General features: G+C 45.5%; 1 protein-coding gene across 1 annotated transcript in view; it reads right to left on the bottom strand.

The window, feature by feature from the left end:
• LEMD1 (LEM domain containing 1) overlaps positions 1 to 18,140 on the bottom strand; it is an 85,033-nt gene that overhangs the window by 30,823 nt on the left and 36,070 nt on the right. Inside the window, exons 2-3 of the mRNA XM_037884965.2 lie at positions 3,397 to 3,608; positions 1,626 to 1,801 (exon numbers count right to left, since the gene is read on the bottom strand). Of these exons, the coding sequence (XP_037740893.1) occupies positions 1,626 to 1,763 (138 nt within the window). The 5' untranslated portion in view covers positions 1,764 to 1,801; positions 3,397 to 3,608. The remainder of the gene's footprint in view (positions 1 to 1,625; positions 1,802 to 3,396; positions 3,609 to 18,140) is intronic.

The raw sequence follows: 18,140 nt of genomic DNA, 5'->3' as shown, positions 1-18,140 counted from the left end.
ACTGGCTTTTCCATACAGAGATGACTGGGGCAGGAGGGGGTTCATGAGGGTTCCCTACAGCCGCCAGCTTTGCAGTACTGGCTTAACCAGCCCTGCCTGAGGCAGCCATTTTGAACCCCTCCCCAGATCTCCACGGCTACCATCGCAGCCTGTCATGCTGACAGCCTGCCTTTCTGACTCTGTCATGCACCCAGCTCAGGCCTTGCCACCAGTTCTCGAAAGCCACAGCAGCTGCAGTTTATTCTGACTGAAAGGGCTACAAATACTGTGTGACCATCCTCACTGGGTATTCCCTCCTAGTCACTGCCATCGAAAGAGCAAACCCCTAGTAGCCTCGGGGGCTGCACATTTTGGAGGTGGCAGCAAAGGATTCAGGAGTGAAGGGGTTGAGGCTGCCTGAATTAACCAGAGCTGGGTCTGAGTGGCTAAATTTGGGTCTGGATTTCCAGTGCCATAAGGCTGCGGGTGTTTGGAGCTGAGGGTTGGGTTCTCCAACACTACCACAAGAAGACCTTCCTGAGTGAGGTCCTGATCCAAACCCGCTGAAATCAAAGGAAGAGTTTCTACTGACCTCAGTGTTCTTTGGATCAGGCCGTGAAATAGCTGTATTTTCTGGGATCCACAGTGACAATTGCTGGGGCTACTTTAGGGTACCTGAAGAGGACAGTCTGTCTGCAACACCTCCTGAAAGGCACAGCACCCAGGGAGTTTCCATATGGCTTTAACAGCAGGAAGGAAAGGCGTACAGACAAGGAAGGAGAAAACAGGGACAACCTTTGAAACTGTAGCACTACACTAATGCTAATGGCTATACCTGGATTAGGTGAGGCGGTGCCAGCAAAAAAGGTTAATGATTTGAACACTGGCATTTTCCAGACTGCCAGCTGCATGAATTTTTTTGAGAACATGGGCTCTTATCCTGGGGGTTGCGACCCACAGCATGTACATGAACAGGTGTCAGAGGGTCATGGCCATTCTGCCTTTCCCAGGTTGCTAAATGGCTAGATTGGAAGAGGTCACCCATTATGGGAAAAATGGAGAACCACGGGAGGATGCATACATGCTAGAGATAGACCTGAGCTCCAAAGCTGAGATCTGAGTCCCAGTTCCAAACTTTTCTCCACATAAAGTTCAGGGATTTTGATTCAAGCCCATTATAGAAAAGGGGCCAAATGCAAAATTCACTTCCCATAGTTAATATAGACACATAAGGGGCATGAGTCTGCTCTCCCACTGGGCTAACACCATAGACTTCAGTGGAGTGACTCCTGATTTGTGCCCGTGTGAGAGGGAGCAGAATCAAAGCCCAGTATGTTTGCACCACTTCCTAAGGGTTTCTCCATGCTGTCATCTAGCACATCTGAGCACAAAATGTCTCAGAGGCATTAGGAACTGCTTCTTGTAGACACAGACATTCGCCTGGGAGATACTAAAAACACTCTACAGCTTGTTCATTTTCAGCTGACAGTGCACTTAAAAACACAGAGCCAATTCCTGCTGCCCACTTACTCCAGGGAAACTGAGGGCAGGACTTGGCTCTTGATTTGGAAATCTCCTTCAGAGTCTGTCCATGGGGACATATTCGAGCAAGACAAGGACAGCTTTCTCATGAATGAAACTTTTACCCAGCAAAGGGACAAACTCTCTCTCTGCCGCGGATAGCTGTGGGGTCCAAGGCCAAGCACCTTTGAGACCGGGGATCTGTGCTGAACCACCCTAGCACCCAGGATAATGCCTGTTTGTGGCTCTTCTGTAAGGGTCATTTCTGAGTTTCAGCTTTTTTTCCAAGCCAGGCAAGTCTCTAGGAAAGAAGAAGGAAGAGAAAGAAAATGAGAGAAGTTGCAGGATAAACGTGTGAACACAAATTAACCAGCTCCCTCCGCCTTCTCCTCAGCCTGCTGCTGACATCGATGAGCGAGCCCATCATTCACATCCCAGGCGCACCTCCTCCTGCCAGGACACCTTCCCGAGCTCATCTATCAAGTGCTGTGGGAGGGCTGTACTGAGCAAGACAGCCTGCCCCCTGGGAATGTCGCACTGATGTTGAATCCCCCTTTCCCCTCCCTTGCCCCAGTCACAGCTATTGTTGCTAACGGGGGCTGTGTGCTGATGGTTAGATGATCCTGGCTGGAATTCCCTCTGCTACAGTAACCAAGAACATCCTACTAAACTTGAACTGGCTCCCTTCAAGTCCCCTAAGAAGCTGGCTGTCCTCTTATGGATGCCAATGAATTTGTTATACGGGGAAGAGAGGAGGAAACCAAATTTATTCAGGTGCAAAAGACGTTGTATAACCAGAGGTGCTGGAACTAGGGGTGCTGAGGATGCTGGCACTGTCGCATCCCCTGGCTTGAAGTGGTTTCCATGATGGACAGGGTTTACAGTTTGGTTCAATGGCTCTCAGCACCCCACTGTACAAACTGTCCCTGAGTATAACTGACTCCACTTCGAGCAACAGAGCGTTTGAACCCAAGACCTTCAATACTCAAAGCACAAGCTGCTACCACTTAGGCTAAAGGACTAAGCCATTAACTAGGAGCAATAGTAGAATCATAAGCCTCTTATATGGGCCACCCACTAGAAGGGAACAAAGATCTGCAGTCTCCTAGTGGAGGTCAGAATTAGAGCTGGTCAAGAAATTCTCAGCAAAACTTCTTTTTTTGTTGAAAAAGGCCGATTTCTCCAAAGCAAAATTGTTCATGAAGTGGTGTGTAAGCTCGAAAGCTCATCTCTCTCACCAATAGAAGTTGGTCCAACAGAAGATATTCCCTCACCCAACTTTTTCATGAAACTGGGTCAGTTTCGACAAATCTCCTGACTCAAAAATGTTTGGAAAAAAGTTTTGGCTTTTCAAAGGAAAACGACGTTTTATACAGAAATTTTAGTAAATTTAGACCCCCCACCAAAAAAAAGCTTAAAGGGGAAAGACTCAAAATGGAAACGAAACATTACAATTGATCCAAACTGTTTCCCCTGTGCACATCAAGTGTTTCGGTTAGTGGAAGTTTTTGAGATTTCAATTTGTCATCCTGATTCAGGACATGAAAACATTTTGAAATTTCAAAAGTTCTCACGGGACAGGAACCCTGTTTCCTGCGGCCCTAGTTATACTTGGAGGATTAACTATCGACAGTCAAGCATAGGAAACTCAGCTTTGCTGTTAGGAGTTAAATGAACATGCTGGTCTTCCTGTCCCAGGGTTTGGAGCATCACTCCTGTGACTCCCTTCTCTCCCCTCACCCCCCGATCTGCGCACCCTCCAGTACAGCAGGGGAGCAAAATAAGCAAGGGACACAGATGTGATGGGTGCCTCATCATGGCTACAGAGGTCAGAGAGCAGAAATGGGACTGATTCCCCTGAGGTGGGATCTCAGTCAAAGGGCAAAAGTGTCATACCAAGTTCAAACCGGGGCTGGGATCCAGCGATGTGAGTGAGCGGGTAAACGTGATACACCCGAGACAAGTCTCACACTGATGTCTCCTGCTCTGCGCTGGGCTCTTCTTTTTTCCTCTTCATCTTGCAGAAGCCATGGAGCCCGCAGAAGCAAGCGAAGGTGAACTGGGGCATCCCCTATGGCAGGTCAGGCTCAGGAGCATCCAAAGGAAACCTAGTTGGGGACGGGGAGAGGAAGAAAAGAGAGCGTTTTTTAAATCAGAGCAGCTCTTGCTGATGACTGGGAAGGAGGGTGGGCAGGGATGAACAATCACTGCCTGTCTTTGCAAGACAGACTTCCCCCCAACCCCAGATGCAGAACTCCTGGCAGTCTCCTCTCCCAGCGCAGAACCTCCTATCTCCAGCCTTCTCCATGTCAGATGCCCCAGTCACACTCTCTAAAATTTTCCTTTCCAGTAAAAGAAGAGGGGGTTGAACCAAACACTTGCTGCCCGTGGAAGCCTGTGAGCTGCAGTTCCCACATGCACAGAAACATAGATAGTTTGCACAGTCTGCTAAGCTAATGAATATTACAGGGATCTTAAGCTTAGGCTCATTGGGGTGTTCTAACAAAGCTTAGCAATATATACCCAGCAACCGCAATTAATGAGAAGCAGCTGATATCAAAGCTCAGTGTCTTCTTGTCCATTTTCAGTGGATCAAATCATGCCCCAAAGCACAGCCCACATTAGGGAGTAACAGCTCTAACAGCTGCAAAATGTAATTATGCAAACAAAAGCCTTTTTTTTTAAACACATGGAAGGGAAAGAATAACATCTGATGTCAAACCCACCCGCGCTTTCCCCCTATTTTAATTTTTAGCATTTCTAACTTTGCAAATGACTAAATCTAGTTTTGCCAATGAGAAAGAGGGTAACAGTGATTAAAGTGCTCGAAAACAGGAGTCCTGAACACTAAATTTCTACATTTTTATGGCTAGGTCAGTCTAGTCTCTGAAATACAGAAAGTCCTGAAGGAAACTTCAACTGACCCCTCATCCCTATCTCAGCAAGGAAGGCAGTGTGTGCTAGCGTACAGGGCATGGGATTGGGAGAGCGGACTCTTCCAGTTCTGTCACTAAATTACCATGTGAGTGAGTCATTTAACTCCTCTGTAAAATGGGGATAATGAAACTCATCCAAGCTTTGAGATCCATGAGTGGGAATTGCTATGTAAGTTCTAGCATAAGCTCCAGAGGGGCAAATATTGCCCACAGTGGTTAGCAATGAATCATAGCTTCTGACACTGGCGAGCTGCTAACAGAGACATGCCTGATTCATACATCCCGTAACTTTGTGGAAATTCAGGGCTGGACCTGTCTCTAACTTACATGGAGACATTTAGGAGAAAAATAAGAACACTACCTTTAACTGCATTGAATTAAACTGAACACACTGGGCCAAGTGCTGCTATTCGGCCCTGATCCACCAATGCACTTTTGCATGTGCTTATCAACGAGTAGTCCCATTAAATATGTGCTTGAGAGATTTGCTGGTCGGGTCCAGTGTGAGTGCAGAATAAGTCCACTGAGTGAGAGCAGGATTTGGCCCAAAGGAGATTTTGCAAGAGAAATGGCAAATATATTGCTTTAAAAAAAAATCCATTTGGCATGTGACTCTGCCCCTTCCCACCCCCAGGGTTACAAAATATCCCAAGCTGATAGTTACCCCAATGGAGAGACTGCAACTAAAATCCCATTCAGGGTGGCTGCTTGTCAATAGCTCAGCTGGCTCTCAGGGGGTCATGCTAAGCTCCTCAAGGCCATGGAGATTGTTTGACTGACCTTCCGGCTTCCAGCAAGGCCATTCAGTATCCATTAAGAGCCCTTCAATTCCCAGCACTGTCATTCCGACATGGCAATGAAAATCACATCAACCCCATCCAGTAACCTGGGAACCAGAGCGCAGCTACCTAGTGGGCTGGCTTTGTCCTCTGTGCTTTTGCCTGACTTTGTCTTTCCAATCAGGGCCCAGCACTAATATAGAGCAGATAGCAAGCAAGGGACAGAGTCCCTTTAATAAACTTCTCCAGCCGCCCACCTCCCCACCTTCCCCTTCGTTTGACAGCCTTCTATGTACCTCTCTAGCAGGCTCCCAAATTAAAAAGGCCCCAATGCTACCTCTGAGGCTCAGAGTCAGGAACAATGACAACAGGCTCCTTAACGAGTCTTCCTGTCTGCAGGGTTTCTTAGCATAGTGGCAGCTCTGTGTGCGTCTCTCTGTATGCTGCTGCTTTTTATTATAAGCCAGCGAAAGGGTCTTCTGAGGTAACAGCTGGCAGGGAGCAAAGTGCCACTGGACGAAGCTGTCTGAAGGCGAGATATGAAGCTAGCTCGTTAGTGTCTCCCTCTCTCTCACTGTAGCGACACTCTGTGACTTGAGGTGGCAGAAAGGAACTCTCTGCCGAACCGGTCTGGTATACTTGCAAATTTGCATTGAGAGAAAGAGCCAGTGAAAATGCCTTGGTGGCTTTACCCTGAGGTAACTGCGCCAACCTCAGCTGCTGCTGGTTTATGCCAGTGTAAGCAAGCGGAGAATCAGGCTCAGCGAACCTACTTCAGCTCCTGCTGCAGACAGTGGGCCAAATTCTGTCCTATGGACCCGATCTCGCTCCCATTAAAGTCAATGGAAAGACTGCCATTTCACTGCAATGGCGCTACTGCCCGTGAAACCTCAGCTGATGTCAGTAGCTGTAAATTTGGCTCATCAGGAGCCAGATGGGGCCCCGTGATTGAGTCAATGAATATTTTTGTAAAGGTAGAAAATTTCTCCTCGATCCCTGTACCCAAATACCATCCCCCAACATCAGCGATGGGCCTGAACAAAATCACCAGATCTGTCTCAACTTTGGGGGTGGTCAAAATCTGAATCCAGATTCAAATTTCTCAGCATACATATTATGTGGGCCCAGCTCTAGCTAAAAATTCCTCCTGAAACCCAGGCGTACTGCAGAACTTCAGGACTGTTAAGATTTTTAAACTATTTAACAGGGTTTTACCACCTGCACCTAAAATGGGCGAACATATTTTGGGGATATTTAAAAACCCAGAGGCCAGATCCTTAGCTCATGTAAATCAGTGTAGCTCCTTTGGAGTCAATAGTGTTAGGCTGATTTATATCAGCTGACGATCTGTCTCCCAGATATAGGGAAAACAAAATCTAGCCCATAATATCCATCAGAACTAGGCCCTAGAAATGGTATCCTCTTGAAAGTACAGTTGTGGGCATATATCAAGGGTAACAATACCCTACCATTTTTAGGGAAATGGGGCATTGGGACAATTTCCAGGGAAATTTCAAGACACACTGTCAAGATAAAAATCTGAAGTCATAGTGCAATGAACCTGCTACCTCACTATTGGGTAGTTTCCTTGCACCCTGGAAGAGCTGGATGGAAATGGTCTAGTAATATTCACCATTCACATAAGAAGCATAAAATTAATTGAAGCTTGAGGAGTTGCAACCATTTATGCCAGTGGTGAACCTGAGCTCAAATACTTTAGGGCCCAATTCTGTCCCTTCATACACACAAAGTAACGCCATCGAAGTTAGTGGGACTTTGGGCCTGAGCCAAAGTCCACTGAAGTCAGTGGGAGACAAATCCAGTGACTTCAGTGGCCTTTGAAACCTGCACTATATGTAGAGTAAGGTACTACTCAATGGGACAGAGTCTGATACCTTATGCTACAAGTAGCTCTGTGAAATCAGTGGGGCTGCCCTCTGAGTAATGCATTATTCAGTATGGGCAAGGCTATCAGAATCGGACCCAGCGTGAGAAAGGATGCCAGGATACATTGTTACCATTTAAAATACTTTTTCAAGTCAGGTTTGTTTCCCATTATTTATGCTGCTTGTTTCCAAATTTTTCAGCTTGGACAATGAAACTTGACAGCTCAGTTTAACTTTTGTTCATAGCTAGTTTCTGTTTGTTTTTCTCATGCATTTCCAAGGAAATGTTAAAATTTAAGAAAAATGAAAATGGGATCTTCTTGGATTTTAATATTAAAAACCCATGAACATTTGTTTAATATTATTAATGGATCAAGTCAATCCCTGGTGTGTGCAAACCAACAGAGTTACTCCAATGCTAAATTCAGCCCATTATGTCTTGTAAAACTCATTGGAGTGCATTTTGCACCCAAACGAATTATTATTACTGATATTATAGTAGCACCTAGAGGCCTCTTTGTGCTAGGCACTGTACATACATGGCAAGAGATAGTCTGTCCCAGAGAGTTTACAGTCCTAACAAATGGGGGGGGGGGGGAGAGAAAGGAGAAACAGAGGAGCTAAGTGACTTTCTTAAGGTCACCAGGCAGCTCAGTGGCAGATCCAGGAGTAGAGTTCAGGGCTCTGGACCACACCATATCTCTGACCATGCTGTCACTCTACGGTAAGTGTGAGTACAATAGGTAGATAGTGTGTCCCTTTAAGCCCAGTCAGGCAGGTAGTACTAACAATAGATCTCCCCATTCTCTGGTCAAGCTGTGTTAATCTTGGCTCTAACATGCATCGTGGGCAACATCATTCTGCCAGCATTTCCCTTTGCTAACTATCTGCCACTGCATACGTATCCACAATGAGCCAGCAGCTCACATAAGGCGCTGGCAAGCCTGACATAACTGATAGGAAATCCTTATTCTAGGCAAATGGCCACCTAGAAGGAACTAAAGACAAGTTTTAATCAAGCTGAACCTGGAGATAACAAACATTTAAGCATATGGTCTGTACTGTAGCCATGGCATTTCCTGCTGAATTGACATTTTCCTGCCCAGCAACGGGCTGATATTTACCGTTAGTGCTCTGCATCTCAGCGCCCTGGGCCAGGTCCAAAGCATGAGGCGCCTGATCCAAAGCCCATTGAAGCTTGAGACTTTTCATTGACTTTGATGGGCTTTCCATTAGGACGTAAGCAATCAGGGAGACAATTGGCCAGATCCTCAGCTGGTGTAGATTGATTTAGTTCCAGCAGAGTCCCTGCTGATTTACTTCAGCTATGGATCTGGCCCCACGAGAGCTTCCAGAGGAAACCAGAGGTGGCAAAAAAGTAATGGCTAATACCAAAAGAAAGAGTAACCATAAAATAGCTCCTAAGTGGCTACCATTGACTGTGTGGACCGGACTTTGCTCACGGTACAGCAGGTCCAATGAGGGTGCTGACTCCAGTTGGACAGGCCTTTGCTCTGCCTGCTTATGTCTCCAGGGCCCCATCCTCGTTGCTGTTGAAATTGATGGCAAAAATCCCATCGACTTTAATGGGAGCAGGTTCAGGCCCTCATTCAAAAGGAGGGGGGAATGGGAAAGGCAGAACTGCTGAGGATTCTTGTTGGACCCTTGCATGACTTGCCCTTCCCAACTCAGAATCAGCAAGAGAGGAAGATGGCAGCTACTACCATGAATGGAGCCCAGGTCTCAAGAATCCAGAGCACCTAGAGAAGCTGCTCAGAACCAGACACGTTCCTTGTCCTTACACGGCCACTTCCAGTTCACTTCACAAGCTCATTTTAGGCCAAGACCCTTCCCCTTCCTTGCTACACTTTCTCTATTAAACAGGGATAAAAAATTACTTACCAGACCTCACAGGGAGGCTTAACTAACAAACATTTGCGAAGCACTTGCATCACTCAAATACCTTTCTCCTTGGATATTAGCGGATCCCAGGACAGACTGACTTAGCTGCAGACACAAAACCATCATCAGAACCTGGGCGGTCTGACTGACAGGACCCAGCTTCCATTATGGAACTATTGATGTCTTTAGGGAAACTTTGTCGCACGGAGGCTTTTAAAAGTGACCCCTCTGCCTTCCATTCAGGGAGCAGACAATGATGAACGAGCCTGGAAGAATGAAGGCAAGCACAGCTGAGCCTAATGCTCCCGTTCTTCTTGAAAAGGTAGAAAAAGGATCTTGAAGGAGCAAGGAATAATTAAAAAATAAATGAACTGGCTTCGGTAGCAGTGACAGAAGCCCTGTTTGATTTGCAAGAGCTGGGTATGCTTCACAGAGCTGCGCTGCCCTTTCTATTCAAGGGAGAAGATCCTTTGGATAAAGCCCTGTGCAGCAGAGAAAAAATGCAGGGTGCATTAAAAATGTTAAGCCAGAGAATTCTCTTTAGTCAATTGCACAACCCCTGGCCATGTTTGTCACTGTCACAGTGATGAATTGGGAGCTGTCTGAAATCAGCATGCTCACTTTAATAATGTCACTTTCTCTGAGTCCTAATAAATGTCTTTCTGAACCAGCTGGACAGAACCTATTCCTTAGCCCAGCAATTACTGATTTCACTGGGTTCTGCTTTTCAACCCCAGCTATTCTTAACAGCCAGGTCAGGCTGATGAAATGGGAAATCTTTATTTTAGCTTAGACTTTCCATGCTGTCTTTTCCTCTCTTTCTCGGTTGTATGGCAAGAGGCAGTGTAATCTTGTGGTCAGAGCAAACAAATAGGAACTGGGACTTCTAGGCTTTATTCCCAGCTCTGCCACTGACTCACTGTGTGGTCCTGGGGTAGTCATTTCTCGAAGGGCCTGTCTACACTGGGGATTGGTGCAACAGGACAAACCCCTAGTGTAGACATGGTGCACCAGGGCAAACCCCTGTGTACGGTGATGCAACATGTCTACACTAGGGATTTGTACCAGTGCAAAAATTGGTGTAGCTAGAAGGGTGCAAAAATCCTCAATATAGAGAAGCTCTCAATCTCCCTATATGTAAAATGGTTAATGTATTTATTAGTCACCTTCCAGGAGGGTTTTGTGGCTTAATGAATAAAGTGCTATGAGATCTTGGTTAGAGAAGCGCAAAGGGACAAAATTCTGATGTGATTTACACTGGTTTAAATGCAAAGAAAGTCCACTAAAGTCAGTGGGCCTGAATCACTGCTGCTCTCCCCCTTGTGCAGCGATTTACGCCAGTGAAATGTGAAAGTAAAATGCTACCGTTGCATTCTGATAACATTTTACGCCTGCTTTGCAATGATATAAATGACAACGCAAGGTGCAGGGTGACAGTGAATTGGGCCCAGAGGAGTTACTACAGGAATAACTGGAAAAACTGAGGACTAAGAGAGTCTACCTGGGGCGTTATACTGGTATAACTTGTAAAACTTTCCCATGTAGACAAGCCCTGAGAGAAGAATCTGACCCATGCTTTTTATTCTAAGTTTATGTCTACACTGCAATAAAAGACGAGTACATTTGTCCCTACTGTTTATTCCTTCCTTGAAGTCATAGGACTAAATTTACCTACAGGACAATTGCTACTGTCAGGTTGACCAATCACCTGCATCTTGTGGTATCATGTATTGTTATCCTAAAAACGGCTACCGGTCATAGCCACTGGGCTCTGCTTCGGGTGAGGGAAGAATCAGGTGAACCCTCTTTTCACATGGCTAAAAGCAGAGTTGCACTGAAAGAGAAGGTTTGTTATGATGTGTCATTGGCCCTTTAATTGTCCTGGCAAAGGTTTGCACAGAAATTCTGAGGTTTCAATTCATGTGATTTTTATGCCACTCCAGTTTTGCTTTTCTGAGAAATGTGATCAAATTAAATTTTAATTCCCCCACTAGAAAAATGTTAAATTTTACACTTTGAACTCCAAATTTTAAAGCTGCCTTTTGCCCCCAGCAAGACAATTTTTCTTGGGAAACGGACTGTTTTTCAATGGAAACGGGTCCCGTTTTTTTGCAAAAAATTTGTGAGGTGAGGCCAATGTCCAGGTAAAATGACCTAGTACTGGAAAGTGCCCAAATACCAAGGACCTGAATAGAATAAAATAGCTTGTAATGAAATATGAAAAAATGCCTTCAAATTTCAAGTTGTTTCCCATTCATGGTGGATATTCCAGCCATCTCTGACCTTTGTAACCAAGATTTTCAAATGGGATCAGTGATTTTGGGAGCCCGATTTGAGACACCTTAAAAGAGCTGGTTGAGTAGACAGTGCTGAGCACCCATCCTCTGACCATCAGGCCCCTTTCAGGGTCTCATGTGGGACACCCCAAACCACTGCCACTTTTTTAAAACCTTGGGCTTCAAGTGTGTCAGCATTGTGAGCTATGCCCCAGCATAGAGGCCTATGTTAAGAGATTTATGACATATTTTTTACACCCTAACCCAGTTCCAAAAGCCAGCGGACTCTGGAAAGCACAGATCTGGGCTCAGATTGGGCTGGGTTGATCTTTACTCTTGACTGTTGTAACGAATCCACTCACCTAGGCCTTTAGTAGTCACTACTGCACACTATGCAATGTGGCCTTAAGAACTTAATGAAAATTACAGGGATGGAATCCAGAGCCACCTGCTCTAAAATCTATCACTTAAAATAATGGACCATCTATTCCTTTAGCTATTAGCAGTACAGGGCCATACTGATCCCATCCAGCAGAGGGCATGCCTCACGTACACACTAGACACTTCATTACACTCCTCTGTATGCCAGTTGCTGTATCGCTGGCTAATTTTAACACAGTATCCACATTATTTAATTTGTTTTTTATTTCCACTTCTAAAATTATGGTTATTATTTTTTCACACACCGTGGGTGCCTCCCTCATCACCAACCTAATGTGAAACCCAATTAAGAGCAGCAACCCATAATTTACAGCGGGATACTTTTTTTGAAACAGAAGAGACCGGAAAAGGACTAAATCAAAAAGAAATTCTGTCCCTTTAAGAGGAGATAATGAACCAAAGCACTGTTTCTTGGGCCCGCATGTTTGCAGAGAATTGCTAATTAAAACATCACTTCTGTAAAGTATGCTGATCCCATTGATTCTTCCCCCCACACAGTTAATTTGCTGCTAGGAAGGCAAAGTCACAAGGGTACTCATTATAAAAATTTCACTGGCTGCAGCTAATGGTTGTAATTAATAGGTGCAATAAATTTCAAATGGCCAGCCAGGGTGTTCATTAGTTTCAGGCTGACTCAGCACCAGTGGGGTAGCCTGTTATTTAATAACCCATTTTCAAGCGGACCTGGCGGCGGGGGCCAGGGAGGAGGCATCCCATGGTATATACAGTAGATCCATATCTTTCCATGGGTAGCAGAGCCGAGTGAATAGTTCATAACAAAAAAACTGTTTGTCCCTTTTTGTCCTATTTGTGAATTTTCCAACCAAAACTCAAAAGGCATGAAGACACTTAGCAAATCAAATGGGGCCAGATTTTCTAAAGAGCTCAGCCACCAAAATGAGCTCTTTTGAAAATCTCTCCTTTAATCTCTCTGCGACTCAGTTCTCCATCTGTACAATGAGCATAAAAAATCCTTCCTTCCTTCCACCCTTTGTCTGTCTTATCTATTTCAATTGTAACGTCTTTGGGGCAGGGATTGTCTTGCTGTGCATATGTACAGCACCTCGCACAATGGAGTCTCGATTTATGTTAAGGCGTTTATGTGTTACTGTGACACAAACAAACAATAAATAATAATGTGAACCCAGGCACGGATCAAACGCCGACAAAATGGCTTGCATGAACCACAGAGCTACACGTGTCCGAGCGAAGCCCCAGTTGTACAGATGTGTCTCTGGGTCTGACTGCCAGTGAAATGGACTTGGGCATGTCTAGCACATCACCTGGTCCTTATTTCTCTGGTAGTATGAGCTGATGGGAGCCTGACACAGAAAGCCTGTGTGGTATAATCAGTGGAGGGATTTTTTAAAAAAATATTTTCTCTTTTCAGGAGGGGCCTAACCAAAGAAATGTTAACAGCTGGCAGATGCACAGACATCCTGCAGCACAGCGGGGCCTAAGAGAGCAGCATGTCTGCATACTAGTTCTACTATACCTAGTGTGTCACCTGCCCTCGCCCACAGATCTCTCATCACCCATGAAACCTTCCTTGTTGCTGAATGCAGGTCCTGAACTTGTGAAGTGCTAAGAGTGCTCCATTTCCAGGACTGGGCTCTTAGTCAAAAAGTCCCTCATGACTGCAGAGGCAGCATGTCCAGCTATATCCTCCATAAGCCCCTTGGCTTTCCACCTGAAGTTCCCTATCTGCAAAGGCTTCCCAAAGAATCGATTGTGGCTGTGGTCAGGTTTTACGAGGTTCAGGTGCTTCCTGCAACATGCTCAGCACCCTGACCCCTGACTGACACCTCTGGGAGTTGAGGGCTCTTGGCACTTTACTGAAGTAGTGCAGCACATTGCCAGGTCAGGCCCTGAGGCTGGAGGGACCGGGTCAAACAAAAGAAGAACTGACCCGAACCATTGCAACGACAGCTTGGAAAATTGAGGAAACTCGGTCCCCATCCAATGTACATCCATAAATGAGGATGAGGCAGGAGGGAAGGAAAAATGAACTGCAAATCTCCTGACATTTCCCCCCTTCATTATCCATGGAACAGGTACAGTGTGGGCAAACTTCCCCATCACTAGCCCAGCAATGCACCATAGTCTCACCCTGGGAAGAGGGACCACCACTAAGATATAAGAGGGGAGTCAGTCTCCATGGCCCAGTCAGTGCTTGACCCCTCTGCTGAGACTGTCAACAAGGATCCAGTTAGGATGAGTGGGATTTTTGGACACTTGCCCATGAGTAACTGGACTGAGACCCATCAACGCAAAAGACACAATTAAAAAGAAACTGGAACCAAACAGCGACCTGCCTTGAGCTGAGAACCTTTCTACGATTCTCCACCCAGTTAATGGGGATTTTCCCATGGTGAGCAGGTGGCAAAGCAAACCCTGGGTGAATAAACAGGCCAGTTTTATCCCTGATGTTACTGTGGTGGCTTCATTGGGATGGATGGGTTCAATGTACTTGGGTCCTGATCTTCAGCCCACTGAAGTCAATGGAAAGACTGCCACTGACTTTAATGAGCTTTGGATCAGGCCCTTAATGATAAGAAGATAGAGGGGACTGGCTAACAAGGGAAGGTGGGAACGGTCTCTGCGGCCCATTGAGACAGAACTAAATAAGAACAGCAGCTTCTTCCTTCTTTGTATCTCATCCCCCGACATCCTCAACTTACAGCGAGTTAAATGAGCTTGGCGTGATTGAAGGAAAAGAGAAGCAGCCTTTTCCTTCATTACCCAACTGCTGCAGCTTTAATAAAAAACGGCTTTTCGGTTCGTTATCATCTGGCTGTAATTAAAATATTAATAATTACAACTCCCTCCCTGGAGTCATTTATCATAGTCTGCAGGGAAATTGCTCCTGCTCAAGAGATTGTCTTCCATATGACCAGCTGACCCAGCAAGAAATCAAGAACTCCAGCTCTGTTTGTAAGTAGGGGGAAGTGTGTTAACGCAGGGCCCAAGTGTGGCTTTGCCCTAAGCCCTGAGTAAGTTATCCAGCCCCTGGAGCAGACCAGCAAGCAGATTGTGACTTATCGAGAATTCCCCCTTGCTTTGGTAGAAGTACCTGTGCCAGGTTACCTGAATAGGTATGCTGGCTGGCACATAGGGGAGGGATATGGCACCAAGGTTCTGCCCATGCACATGGTGTAGGAGAGATATAGCTGCCCTGTACAAGCTGCTCTCACCTATAGGTAGCTGCCGATGATGGGATGCATAGGTGTGTCCTACTGTCCTGCACAAGCCAAGCCGCCATCTGGCCCATAACAAATACTAGCTAGGGTTTAGGGTGTCAATAGGTAGTGGATGCTCCTAGTAGCTTGACTGGCCTTCCTCTTTAGTTCTTGGTAGCTCTGAAAGGAATTAACAATATTGTAACAATCTGATTTCTCCTGTCTCCTTCTTTTCAGGGCAGGAGACAGCATTATTGTAATGACAATAAATAGCATGGCAAAAACAATGAAGAGCTTTGAACTTCTTAAGAGCTCTTCCTTTTGTTAGGGATGAGATTTCCAAAGCAGTCCAGGGGAGTGAGACCCATCTCTCCTGTTAAAAGTAATGACAGGTGTGTGTACAGTCTTCAAGGCTGCTTTGAAAATCTCACCCTACGTTTGTTAGTTCGACTAGTCGTTTTATTTTTGTTATAACCACAGTGGCAGATTTGGCCTGAGAGTCTTTGTCTCGTCTCTTAGAGAGCTAAGTCACAGAGTCCCGGCTGGGGTCAGAGGTGGAAGGGTGGCTGGAGAAGGGATTTCTACTAAATTAAACAAAAGCTTTGAGATGTTTCACTTCAAAGGGAAGACTCCGTCAGAAACTCATCATCTTCTTGCTGCAGTGAGAGGCAGGGATGTTATTAATCTCATTGACCCTAATTCAAACACTGGAAGCTGGGGCCCAAAAGTCTGCTCCTGGATGTGGTCAGCAGGGCTTGTCTACGCTTGAAGGTTAGTGTGGATTAAGGGAATGTGTGGATAAAAGCTCAATAGCTATTCCTGAACAATTCCATGTGTGGACACCCTTAGGGCTGGTCTACACAGGGACTTATTCCTGATTAGTTTATTCTGAATTAGCTTAATTCATTTTGGAAGTGGATTAAGTTAATTCAGAATAAGGTTCTCTTATTCAGGAATCAGAGCCTCTATACAAGAAATTATTCAGGAATAGCTATTCTTATTTAAATTCACACACTACCTTCACCCAAATTCACTTCTTTGGGTAGACAAGTCCTAATATAGGCGCTTAGACCAGCAGGCAAAGGTTGCTTTAACTGTAAGGCCGCATGAGCTACTTTCAACTCTTGGATGACAACCAAGCCCATAGCTCACCTGACCCTGGAAGTCTTATGTCTTCTTCAGTAGATGCTTTGCAACCACCCTTGCTAGCATCCATTCCTGCAGTCACTTGTCCCAAGTCTTACTATGCCCTTCGTGCCTCCTATGAGGTCTTGTTTCAAATGCCCCTTCTGCCGCAGTCCCCGAGACACTCCTCCTGAGAGTCCCTGCAAGGTCAACCCCATTTCCATTAGTGATAGGCCTGAAACAAAAGCCCAGAACCAAAACAACTCTGATTTTTTGGGTTGCTTGATGTCTGAATCAGGCCAATGGCAGAGACAGGCCCAAATATGCTCTAGGTAAAAAACATGCTCTCGCTCAGCTTGAAGGAATGGGTTTGATGCAGTTACCATAGAGTGAAAGCCTATGGCCTGTGCTTTGCAGGAGGTCAGATGAGATGATTGTAATGGTCTCTCCTGGCCCTAAAGCATATGAATTGATGCTCCTGTCATTATTATGGGCCAAACCAGATCCAAATACTCCTCAAACTGTGGAGTGTTCAAAAATCAGAATCCAGGTCTTGCAGCTTGGGTTGTCTCTGGTTTGGCAAGAAAATATTCCATCTGAAAAAAAAATACTAAGGGAGAAAAAGACTTTGTGGGACGTGTTTGGCCCTAGATCCATTTGTTTTTGACCGACAGAGGTGATCAAGTGATCAGACCCAGCTCTCACCCTCCTACCCCAGCTGGGTTTCCGTCCAACACAGTTGGAGTTGAGTGTTTCTCTCTCTTTCTTTTTTAAGCGCCTGCTTTGCTAAAAGAAAAAGCAATAGCATAAAGGGTAGTCAAAGCGAGTCTCAGGAGATGAGTATCTAGCCTGCGTTCTGCAGACAGGCTGCCAATAATCTTGTTCTGAGCAGCTTTGCCCGACAGCCACCGAAATATTAATGGGGTCTACTGCCGCTTCTGTTTGGGTATTTGAGATCCTTTGCAATCTCTTGGAGCCTGTTGACAATAAGAAGCAATTACCACTTAAAAATTGTGCCTGTAAACAAGTGCCAGCTTCCCGGCATCCTGATTATAAAGGTGGCATGTTGTGCCCTCCATATTCATGAAACAAAGATACAAATTAACCCAGCCTGGCGGCTGGATTTAGCCGCAGAATGAAGCGTTGCAATTACCGGAGATGACTGAGGCTAATCAGGATAAGTGGGGACAGCGTAAGGAGAGCTGGGATCCTAGAAGAACTGGTTCCTCAATCCTTTTCAGCAACGTTCCCCATTTAAATCCCCTATCGTTATGAAAGTGTGGGGGGCCCCAGAGCAGCTGCACTGATCATTAGGAATTCATTCAGGAACAGCATGGTGATCTCAGGGCTGTGCATTCCACAGGAGTTTTGCCACAATTCAAGATGGGTTAATGTACCATTAACAGGAAAAGGGGATTTTGCTCATTACTTTCCCAGCACAACAAAACATTTTGGTTTACGACAAAGAAGGTGGTTAAATGGGCTCGTTAATTTTTTTCCTTTCCTATTATTACTGGTTAATTATCCAAGCCCTCCAGGACTGGAGCATTAACTATCAGAGTCCTGCTCCTTCACTAATAGCTAGCCAAGATCAGAGAAACAGGTGTCCACATTGAGTCCAATTGAAGTCAATGAAGATGTGACTGCAGGGTTGAGTCCTCATTGACACAAGTGATGGGGACCGGTTGCAACAGGCAAATTTTGTGAATGAGCAAATCCTGTTCCCCCCCCTCCCCCCCGCAAACCCAAACCAACCAAAAATACCCTAACAGCCTCACAAGATCTGCTTTGTTCAATTAATTTTGACTAGCACTGCTTAGTTTTAATTATTTACGTGGCACACTCTTGCTAACTCTCATGATTTTATCATGAGTCTTGGGATGGTATCTGGTGCTTTTCTGAAAGCCCCAGCTCCTGGAGTCATGTGAGAAGCTCAGCTTTCACTTTTTTATAAAAGGATAAGTGTGGAGGAAAAAAGCTTAAGACTGTGACCCCTAAAAGCTCAAAGATCAGAAGGTAAGCCTCATGATGGTGGAGGTCCCGGATTCATGACTTTGAAATGCTTGGCTTGGGGATACATCATGCATGTCTTCCCACTGCATGACCAAATGTGTAG

The sequence above is a fragment of the Chelonia mydas genome, chromosome 21 (genome assembly GCF_015237465.2).
Source record: "Chelonia mydas isolate rCheMyd1 chromosome 21, rCheMyd1.pri.v2, whole genome shotgun sequence".
In the NCBI taxonomy this organism is placed as follows: domain Eukaryota; kingdom Metazoa; phylum Chordata; order Testudines; family Cheloniidae; genus Chelonia; species Chelonia mydas.
This window is presented reverse-complemented; position numbering and strand designations above follow the sequence as displayed.